Source organism: Gossypium arboreum, chromosome 10 (genome assembly GCF_025698485.1).
Source record: "Gossypium arboreum isolate Shixiya-1 chromosome 10, ASM2569848v2, whole genome shotgun sequence".
In the NCBI taxonomy this organism is placed as follows: Eukaryota; Viridiplantae; Streptophyta; class Magnoliopsida; order Malvales; family Malvaceae; genus Gossypium; species Gossypium arboreum.
Window position 1 is genome coordinate 131,508,527 of NC_069079.1, and position 11,920 is coordinate 131,520,446.

General features: G+C 35.3%; 1 protein-coding gene and 1 pseudogene across 1 annotated transcript; one reads left to right on the forward strand and one right to left on the reverse strand.

Annotated features, from left to right (window-relative positions):
- The first annotated feature begins 1,855 nt into the window (after positions 1 to 1,855).
- On the forward strand, positions 1,856 to 3,374 carry LOC128282512 (protein trichome birefringence-like 39; annotated as a pseudogene).
- A 4,061-nt stretch (positions 3,375 to 7,435) lies between these two features.
- Positions 7,436 to 10,938, reverse strand: LOC128282233 (uncharacterized). The gene is made up of 5 exons (XM_053020392.1): positions 10,453 to 10,938; positions 10,053 to 10,367; positions 9,311 to 9,893; positions 7,887 to 8,110; positions 7,436 to 7,537 (listed from the first exon to the last, which is right to left on the reverse strand). Exons 1-5 carry the CDS (start codon positions 10,936 to 10,938, stop codon positions 7,436 to 7,438), a joined length of 1,710 nt encoding a protein of 569 aa, XP_052876352.1.
- Positions 10,939 to 11,920: the final 982 nt, after the last annotated feature.

Consider the following 11,920-nt stretch of genomic DNA (forward strand, 5'->3'; position numbering starts at 1 on the left):
AAAATTAATATTAAATCAAACGAATTAAAGACCAAACCTGAGACAATAAATACCTTAACTATCAAGCCAACATACGAATCCATAAACACAATGATTTAATACACAATACAATACTTGTTATATACTCCATCATCACTTTCTTAATTACTTACTAAACAAAAAGGCTCTTGTCCTTAACAGTTTCTTTCATTTAAAAGATACACACACAACATTCTTATTTTGCTTAGTTTCAAATTTATGTTTCCTAATTTAGTTTCCCTTTAACTTTAAAATTACAAAATGTTTATTTTTATGAAATCACCAAAATTAAAATTTAATAGAAAATTGACTAAAAGAACAAATAGCCGAAACTCAATAAAAGTCAAATGGTTATTATTTTAATGAAAACTTATTCTAATAAAAGGAAAAACAATAACACAATCAAAATTGATAGAAAGAAATACTTAAATAAAACATCAAACTGTGAACTGATAACCAATAAAAAGATTGAGGTTGAAGAAAATGAAAAGAAAATTTGTAGATATACCATGAAAATCCAAGTTAATTTAGAGAAAATTTGTAAATATTTATTTTGAGTTTTAATCTTTCAAAATTCTATCTATGTTTTTCTTTTGTTCATTTTCATATGTATTTTCTTCACATATTTTACCATTTCTCAACATGTTTGTTTACCTTACAAGTTTATCATATCTAAAACATGATTTTAGAAAAGCTACTATACTGGAATCAAAAATATTTTTTATTTATGATGAGATTTATGGAACTTTGACTTACAAATTGGCTATCAAACCATGAAAGAATGGGTGGTGCTGGTGGTGGCAGCTGTTTCCTTGTGAGGCTGCTATAATGGCACTTTCTTGTAAAGGTACTCCCATTTTTAATGGTATCTCACTCTCTTTACTCTGATAATGTTTTCTTTTCTCTCCATTAAATTATAGAAAAAAGATTTTGATATGGGGGGATTCACCATCCATCCTCCAAAGTTAGGAGAAAACAAGATGCTAGCTACCATTAGAAAGTAGCACTACACAAAGCATCTCTCCTTCCCCAGGTTGTCGATGAATCTCTTTAATCCAATCAACAAATTTGCAAATTCCATTGTAACTCTAATTGAAGGAAGTAACACATGCAAGGGTACCGATATTAAAAATGCATCATCTTAAACACATTTTCATTTTTTCTCTCTAAAATCTGCTTACTCCGATAAATATATTAGAAATAAGCCTAAACAACCAAATTATTTCTTAAATCGGCCTTTCTGACTAATTTAGCCTTTATATATTACTAAGTTCAAAATTATAATTCATAAATAAAATCCTTGATAAATTTTAAATTAAATTCTTTAAATCCTACTTGCACTATTAGTAAGTTTTAAAATAAAAAAATTTCACATACAAACCAATCATTAACTAGTATTGTATTTATAAAAAATAATTCCAGATTGAATAGTTATTTAAAAATTAATTTTATTATCTATAAGTTAGATCTCTAAAAATTATTTCTATAATTACCATGCAAGATACCACATTATTGTAGTTAAAATTAATAATAATTTGACTAAATTTTGAAGGTTGATGATTAAAGTTATAAAAAAATAAATATTAAATTAACAAAATTAAACATTAGGGCTAAGTTTATATATATATATATATATATATATATATATATATATATATATTTCATCTGCCCAAATCTTAATTTTTGATGGATTTGTAACTTCAACCACCCACAACACATGTGAACCAAATTGCTTGCAATACTAAAGTAGCTGAAACTTGGATGCCTATCTGTCTATTTATCCATCAAACAAGTGTACTAGTAAATGCAAACTCAAACAACATTTTTTCTCCTCTCTAATGGGGTTTTCAAGGACAAGAAGATCATACTCTCTTATTGCTCTTAGCTTTCTCACCATTTCATTTCTATGTTTAGAAAATGCCAATGGTTGTTGCAATGTATACAAAGGTAAGTGGGTGTGTGACAGCTCCTATCCTCTCTACGATACATCAGCCTGTCCTTTCAACCATTTAATTGCCTCATGTATGGCCGCCCTAATTATCTTTACGTTAAATATAGATGGCAACCAAGCAAGTGTAATTTGCCAAGGTACATATCTCTCACCACCCTCAATGTTTGATCTGCGTGGCTATTAGCTTAATGGAACAAATGACAGGTTTGATGGGACGCATTTTTTGAGGAGATTAAGGGGCAAGAAGATAATGTTTATTGGGGACTCCATAAGTATAAACCAATGGCAATCTCTGTTATGCATGCTTCATGCTGCAGTGCCTACTACATCTGGTATAATCACACAAGACTTGCATAATCACACTGTTTCCACTGTTACTTTCGAGGTAATCAATTTATTCCATACATACATACACTAATACATACATGTATGTATAGGTAACTAACTATGGTCTATGTATATGGTGGACTGAAACTTTTAGCACTATAAGGTATCCGTGATGCTATTTCGTTCGTTGTACTTAGTAGACGTTGAAGAGGAAACAATTGGCAGAGTTTTGAAGTTGGATTCTGTAAGGGATGGAAATCTATGGAAAGAAATCGATGTTTTAATATTCAACACTTGGCATTGGTGGCACCGTAGAGGACTGAAGCAATAGTATGAGATCTACAAAAACAAGTAATATCTGATTAACTGATGATTTTTAGTAAGAGCTAAAGATCTGTAATTGTTAACTGCAGATGGGATTATGTGCAATTTGATGGGACGATTCGTAAGGACATTCATCGTACGGTTGCTTTTCGTACAGCTTTGACAACATGGGCTAAATGGGTTGATTTAGATGTGGATACCAATAGGACTAAAGTTATGTTTCAAGGAATTTCCCCTTCTCACTACAAGTGAGTTGTTTTCCCCGTTGCGATCTCTTTGTTCTGTATCGGCCTTCCGAGTAATATGATTACTAGTCTCTTGTTTATGTATGTATCAGTGGCATAGACTGGAATGAGCCAGAAGAAAGGAATTGTTCAAGGCAGACAACACCATTCAAGGGATCGATTTATCTAACCGGTTTGCCTTTGACAGAGTACGTAGTTAAAGAGGCCATAAGGAACATCAAGAAACTTGTTCATTTGCTTGATATTACGATGCTCTCTCAATTAAGAAAAGATGCACGTCCTAGCACTTACAATGACTTCAACGGCATGGATTGCACCCACTGGTGCCTTGCCGGCCTCCCCGATACATGGAATCTACTTCTGTAAGCAGCTCTCATCAAATAGCGGAGAAATTTCGTTTAGGCACTAGCTACCCAACATATATGTGGCCTCCTTAAATTATTTATTTTGCTTACTGAAAAAAGATCATAAGATTATACATTGAAAATATAATAAATTTGTTTTACTTCTGTGTGCAGCTCTCAATTATGCATGTGATGTCATTCAATTATTTATGGCATTGGTTTGTTTTCTTCTTGCTTTAGATTGTTTCTCCTATTGCCTAAAAAAAGAGAATTGGTGATATTATCATTGCGAGGATGAATATGTTAATCCTGGGATTGAAGGAGATATTAGCTTCAGCTTTTCATCAAAATACTGAAATAAGTACATAATATTCTTCATAGAGAGAACAAAAAAAGATGAAACAAGCACACACAAAATGAGTAGCAATCTTAATTAAATCGTCTAATCCCCAAGCTGATACAAAATACCAGCAAAAGTATAATGTGGCTGAAATACATCCATAAAACTGGGGTCAACCTTACTACTAAAAGCTTTCATAGGTGTAATTCCCAGTGCCAAACATGATGCACTTCAAAATCAATACTTAGGTTATAATGTGAAATGCAATAGTTCAATAGTGGATTTGCAAGAACTGCATAAAGGATAGTGGAAGCCCCCATACTCCAATAGAGCAACATAACCTACAATGAAAAAGGCATTTCCATGGTCACTTTGTAAAGCATTAGTTAAGCCATGATGAAAATAGAAGCGTGAATTACCATTTGGTTTGAATTGAAATGAAACTGAGCTTGCAACCCAACATGTTTCCTTATTCCATTTGGAGCAACTGATCAGTAACCTCGACCACTTGAGAATTTTGCACATTCTGTACGTGCGTGATCAAAAGAAACAATTATAAAGAAAGGTAAAACCAACGTTATCAAAAGTGAAACACTTTAAAATGATTGGTACCGTTTCATCGAACATATGTTTTATGGTAGTGTTAAGGTCGCCTTCCCACTGCAGTTCACCGTCCTCATCTCTTTTTAAGTGCATTTGGTCCAGCCTTGGTGTGCTTAACTCTCCATGACAGAAATTCTTCATATTGGGGCACTCTGTCACTATCACCATTTGCAAAACTGGGAACTCCAGTGAATGATGCGCCAATGAAAAGTGTTGGAACATTGGCAGCAACAACACTCTCATACAAACTTAGGAGAATTGAAAGGATTGAAACAAGCAAAAACAAAGAGGATTTGAGCTCAAGAATGACTGAATAATTAATTCATTTCATTGAAAAAGTAGCTTATAAGAATTACAAAGTCAATGAACAATTACCTAATGACTTAACTACTCCCACTAATGCTTAACAATTTCAAAATGTGAACCACATACACAAGTAAGCTGATATGATCAGCTATTACATCCATTACATCAAAATCTTACTAACTTTGATTACTAGTTACAATTCAACTAAGACAAGTTACATTTGAACAAAATAAATCAAAATGGACCAAGTTGGTGCTGCTCTCGGTTCTCGCTTAATGCAAGTCACTTGGTGAGTCTGGTCACATGTTGCATTGCGTGCCAATGCTCAACACTCCTTGGACTGTATGCAACAAACACCGATCATCTCCTTAAAGCTTCAAATCTGGATGTACTTGAGTGGCTTGGTTAGAATGTCGCCAATTGATCTTGTGAACTGCAATGAACAAGACCGATTTCTCTGTCTGCGTCACCTCTCTAACAAAATGGAACTTAATTTTAAAGTGTTTAGTCTTGCCATGAAAGACTGGATTTTTAGCTATAGCAACTGCTGATTGGTTGTCAACCATGATTTTAGTAGCTTCACTTTGTTCTTCATTCAAATCGACAATAACTTCGAGCCAAATGGCTTGATTCACTCTTTCTTCTTTGCAATATACTCGCTTCACTGTGGATTGAGCAACAGTTTGTTGCTTCTTTGAACTCCAACAAAATGCTCCCGAGCCAAGTGTAAAAAATAACCCGAGGTGCTTCTCATGTCATCTGCAGAGCTGCCTTGATCCTTCTCTGAATATCCCATAAGTTTAAGCTCATTTTCTTTCTTAAACATGACTCCAAGTTTCAAGGTTCCTTTAAGGTATCTAAGTACCCTTTTTGCTACCTTAAAATGTGATGTGTCACAGCAATGCATGAACCTAGACAACAAGCTAACAGCATGCTTAAGATCAGGTCTAGTAGCTGTCAAATAGAGTAAACAGCCAATTAAACTTCTATACTCCTTCTCATCAACTCTTTCTTGGTTTCCAAAGCTGGTCAGCTTCTCTCCTTAAGCCATTGGTGTGTTCACTGATTTGCAATTGGACATGCAGAACTTATTTAGGATCTTCAGGGTAAAAGCTTGTTGGTTGATGAAGATTCCTTGATCAGACTGGTTCACTTCCATACCAAGGAAGTATGTCATGGCTTCCAAATCAGTCATATCAAATACTTCCTTCATTTGAGTCTTGAAATCATTGATCAAATCAGTTCTGCTTCCAGTCACCAGTAGATCATCTACATAAACTGAAATAATCAGCAAAGTTTCATCTTTAGTCTTCTTTACATAAAGAGTTGGTTCACTCAGACTTTTCTCGAACCCAAGTTTGCACAAATAAGTATCAACTCGATCATACCAGGCCCTAGGTGCCTGTTTCAGACCATACAAGGCTTTCTTCAGCCTGTAAACTTTGTTTTCTTCTCCTGGAGCTTTAAACCCTTCTGGTTGCTCTATGTAAATTTCTTCTTTCATAAAACCATTCAAAAAAGCTGACTTGACATCCAAATGGTGAATCTTCCATTGTTTCTGTGCAGCCAAGGCAAAAAGAAGCTTGATTGTGTCAAGCCTAGCCACTGGAGCAAAAGTCTCCATGAAGTCAGTGCCATACTCTTGACTATAGCCCTTCACCACTAACCTTGCCTTATGTTTGTTTAAAGAGCTATCAGAGTTGAATTTGGCCCTAAAAACCCATTTAACACCTATGATTTTCTTTTGGTCTGGCCTATCAACCAAGTCCCATGTTTCATTTTTTTTGATCATCTCAAGTTCAGCTTCCATTGCCTTTTTCCAACTTCTGTCCCTTGCAGCTTCTTCATAGCTTGAAGGCTCAACTATGGCTATATTACACCTATGATAGATGTCAGCAATGGTTCTGGTTCCTCTCACAGGAGGATCATCGATGTCACCACTTTCTGGTTCATTTTCAGTTGGCTCTGGGCTGATATCGAGTTGATCTTCATCAAACTGACTTGTTTCTAAATCATCCCAACTCCAAAACTTCTCTTCATTAAATTTGATGTCCCTGCTCACCAAAATCTTCTTTGTTGAAGGATCATACACCCTATAGCCCTTTTTGGTACTGCTGTAGCCAACAAATATCCCAGGGGCAGACCTTCTCTCCAGTTTTGTTCTTCTTTCTGCTGGAATGAGTGCATAGCACATGCATCCAAACACCTTCAGATGGGAAACAGATGGTTTGAGACCATACCATGCCTCAAAGGGTGTTTTGTCTTTCACAGCTCTTGTTGGTAGCTTATTCAATAGGTAAACTAAGGTGTTGACTGCTTCTGCCCAAAATTTGCTTGGAAGCTTGCTTTGAAACAACAGACATCTGGCCATATTCATCACTGTTCTGTTTTTCCTTTCACAAACTCCATTTTGCTGTGGAGTATAAACAGTGGTGAGCTGATGATGAATCCCTGCATGCTCACAAAGCTTCTGAAACCTCTCAGACAAGTACTCAGTCCCATTGTCAGTTCTCAAAGCCTTGATTTTGTAGCTTGATTGGTTCTCCACTAGTGCCTTGAATTTGTTAAAGGCCTCAAACACTTCAGATTTGTGTTTCATGAAGTAAACCCAGCAAAATCTGGTCAAATCATCAATAAACAGGACAAAATACTTGCTGTCATTCAAAGAAGGGGACTTCATTGGTCCACAAATATCAGAATGCACCAGTTTAAGCCTTTCTCGAGCTCTCCAGGCTTGGTTCACTAGGAATGGCAATCTGGCTTGTTTACCAAACTGACAAACATCACAAACACTGTCATTTGCTTCTACTTTCGACATATCCTCTACCAAATTCTATTTTTGTAACAGATCAAGTGATCTAAAGTTAGCATAGCCTAATATTCTATGCCATAAACCAGTATTATCAGCCAAGCTTGCATAAGCTTTGTTTTCAAGTTGATTAACATCAAGCATGAAACATTTATCTACCATGCCTCATCAATTATTTCTTGACCATGACAAATCCTTAATAACACATGAATCATTCTTGAAAACTAGGGAATACCCTTTTTCAACCAATTGACCAACACTCAACAGATTCTGATCAATATCAGGCACAAAGAGCACATCTGAAATGACTTTGTTACCTGAACAAGTGCTGACTAAAACACCGCCTCGCCTTTGGCTTCAATCAGTTCACCACGCCAATTCGATTTTAGAGACATGGCTTCTGTCTAGATCTTTGAATAGACTTTCATCACCTGCCATGTGATGTGAGCAGCCACTATCCACCAACCAATTACTTCTGACCTTGTTTGAAAATGAAAAACAAGAGGCTGTGAACACATGCTCCTCCTGAGCTTGAAGCTCTTCAAGAACAGAGCTTGAGTCTGTTCTTGTCTTTGGTGCCTTTGGTTTGTTTTTACAAACTTTCTCAACATGTCCAAACCGCTTGCGCTTCTACATTGGATGTCCGGCCCGAACCAAAGAAAACCTTTCGAATGTGTGGTCTTCTTGCAATGGACACATGGTGGAAACTTCCTCTTGCTGAGTCTCTCTTTAGCTTATCCCTCTTGTCAAGCCAAGGCTTCCTTCCTTTCGGCTTGTCTTTGGAGCTCTCTTTGGCCTTTGCTTGGAAGGCTCTTTCAGATGGTCTTCCGCTGTTGGCCGTCTCTGCTCCAATGCATAAAGGGAGTTCACCAACTCGACAAAGAGATGGTTGTCAAGTCCCTTGAATCCTCGAGTGATGAGATTTTAGACTCAAATCTCTCGGAAGTGTGGTGATAACCTTCTCAACCACTCTGCATCACCGAAATCCTCACCAAGCACTTTTATGTCATATTAGATAGCCATGATTCTGTCGAGTATTGCTTAATGCTCTCGACTCTTTCATCTTCAGTTTTCAAAGTCCTCCTCAAGTTGATGACTTGTTGCTGCCTAGTTTTATCCGACCCCATGAACTCCTCCTTCACCTTTCCCATACTTCCTTAGGTGTGTTGCAGCCATGATCCGAGTGAAGATTACATCCGACACTCCATTCTGCAGCAAGCTAAAGCTTTGTGCTTCTTGGTGCTCTCCTCAACATGTTTTATCCGAGCAATTGTGGGATTAGCCTCAATGGAGGTGGTTCGATGTCGTTTTCTACTACACTCCACAAGTCTTGAGCTTGAAGATAAGTCTTCATTTTAACTACCCAAATGTGGTAGTTCTCACCAAGAATGCTTTGGAGGTGGAGGTCTTGTAAAGCTCATCTTGTTGAAGCAAACTTAATGACCTCGATTTCTTCCTTCTCAAGTTTATATTTTTCAACAAAGAAACCAACAAAACAGAGGCCCTCAAAGACTTAGGCTCTGAATACCATTTGTTGGAACATTGGCAGCAACAACACTCTCATACAAACTTAGGAGAATTGAAAGGATTGAAACAAGCAAAAACAAAGAGGATTTGAGCTCAAGAATGACTGAATAATTAATTCATTTCATTGAAAAAGTAGCTTATAAGAATTACAAAGTCAATAAACAATTACCTAATGACTTAACTACTCCCACTAATGCTTAACAATTTCAAAATGTGAACCACATACACAAGTAAGCTGATATGATCAGCTATTACATCCATTACATCAAAAATCTTACTAACTTTGATTACAAGTTACAATTCAACTAAGACAAGTTACATTTGAACAAAATAAATCAAAATGGACCAAGTTGGTGCTGCTCTCGGTTCTGCTCTAATGCAAGTCAGCTTGGTGAGCTGCTGGTCACATGTTGCATTGCAGGCCAATGCTCAACAAAAAGCTTGCTAGACTTGGCAGATGACTTAATTTCAAATACTTTAGCTTGGGAAAAACAATGCTGCCTAGTAAGTCTTCACCTTCACATGATATGATTTCTTCTATCAACTCACAATCAGCTATGCTCAATCTTTCTAGTAGCGTCAGGGTCTTAGCTGTCGAGAATGCCATTAGATTGATGAATCCATGGCATCTTGAAACTTCCATACTTAATAGATTTTTGAAAGACAACAAAAATGGCTCTAAAGTCATTACTGTAAGCTCTGGAAGTTGAGACAACCTTAACGCCTCTAACTGATAGCATGCCGTTGTGTGCCTTTCCTCATTGATGAGTCCTTCAAACAAAGTCTTTAATGCCAACTCTGGAAGTCCAGACAAGCTTAATTCCTTTAACTGAGAGAATGCTGATGTATGTCTTTCCTTGTTGCTGAGTCCTTCAGACCGGACTATTTCAGAAATGGAAGCATTGCTTATAAAAAGCTTCTGAAGCTTTGGTAGTGATTGAATGAAAGAATATGGAAGAGTAGTGGATGCCTCAAGAAAGAATTGGAGGTTAAGAAGTTCGAGGTTTGGGAAACACTGCAATGAGAGTTGTCCATCACATATCCCCTTCATCATATCACTCGTCTTCAGTGTTAATTCTTGTAAAACAGGGAAAGTGTCCTGGCAAATATATTAAACATGGATTAAAGAGTTTTAAATTTAAGTAAGAGAGAAGGTGAGAATATTAGTTAGTTGAAAAGGCAATTTATAGGTAATCTCGTATGATTTGGATGTAATCTCAAGGAATGAAGATGGAATATCAACTATTAATGAAGATACCTCATTGACGCAAAACAAGGGTTGTTGGTTTGGGATTTCAACCTCACCAAATATCTGTGCTTTGGGGCATTCAATAACCTCCATTTGTTCCAACGATGGCCATTGCGTGGTACGCATATTCAAACTTCGCACCTTATCCAGTCCAAGGTGCTTTACATGGGGAAATACAAACTTGGTCGTCACTGTTTCTGCCATAGTAGACCGAGTAGCTGATGTTGACTGTGATTCATTGGCAGTGAGTCCTTGCAGCTCAATTATTTCTTCTAACGAATCACAATTATGAATGTGCAAGTTCTCCAAATGAGGGAAAACAACCTAATAAATCATTTGATTGGGTTAATAACTGGAATATGTTGAAATGAAAAAGATTAATGAAAGAAGTAACAGAAGAAGAAATGACCTCTTCATTGAGGACAGCGGAGTTATTTGTTTGTGTAGGTTGGTGAATTGGAGGTTCATCTCCAGAGACAGATTTAGAGATGAATGTTTTCAGCAGAGGACAATTTGTTAGTGTTAAACGTTCTAAGCATGGGAATTCAAAGTCAGTTTCAAAGCAGGTATCTTTGAGTTTGGGAAGGTCTTCTAGCGACAGCCACTTTAGTTTAGAGAAAATCGTATGATTCCTCCATTGATCTTCTGTAGCCAATCCATCCGTAAAGATTACTTGTTCCATCATATTACAGTCCTTTATTTCAAGCATGTAGAGTCGCACAAGATCTTTTACTAAGAAAGACGGAAACAGGTATTTCAAATAGTGACACCCTTCCACCCGAAAGTTCCACAAGTGCGTGAGAGATGAGGAAGATGGGTGGTGCCATATCTTATGTATGTTAATGGAGGACAAAATCAGACCCGTCAAATTGGGAATGGCAACCTGCAGAGTCATAATAAGATAAAATAACTCTTCCTTCTTACATACAAATACAAATTCAATCAAAATGTAGAGAGAATTGAAAGATGGAGAGAGTGAAGTGATAAAATGTAGAGCTGCATAAATCTAACATCATTCAGTTTTCGAACTGAATTAAAAAGAAATGCCTTTCTTTTACTATCCTTAAATTACACTTCATTATCTTTTACTTTATTTATTTTCATTTACACTTTTATTTTATTTCAATTATTAACAGAAAAATCAGCAATTTTCATTTTTTCATTCATACTTTAATTATGGTTTGAAGGTTTTTTTTGCTCTAAAATAATTAATATATTTTAATTATATTTAATAATTTTAATAATATTACTTTATATTAAATACATGAAATAAAAATACATTACATTTGTCACATTTTTTTTATTAAAAGGCTTAATATAACATTAGATATCTGAACTTGACACTTTTTTCTAATTTAGTATCTAACATTAGAATCTAATGGTAAGATACATTACACTCCCAAAAAGAAGATCTAAGTTCGAATTTTTGAGACGACATTATTAAGCAGGTAACCATGATTCTGGAACATAAATCGTAAAACAGATATAAAGATTACCAAAATAAAAAATTACTAGCTTATCTGATGTTAAGTGATTTTACCTATTTAATTATTTTTAAAAATAATATATTTTTAATTATTGTAATTAGTGTAAAATAATATTCATTAATCGAGCTATTCAATATAATTAAAATATATAATAATATAAATAATATTATTATAAATTTTCAAATCTCAATTTCTATCATATTCAATGTTTTACTTGCTATAATTAATATAAAGCAACATAATTCAAAATAATAAAACATAAACATAAATCCATTATTTGGATCATCCACGTATAATACTAATAAAAAATTCTTAGTCACCATTAAAGCATTCGTACAAATTATAAAATATTGATATATTATAAATTAACCTTTTACTATTTTCTTTTTC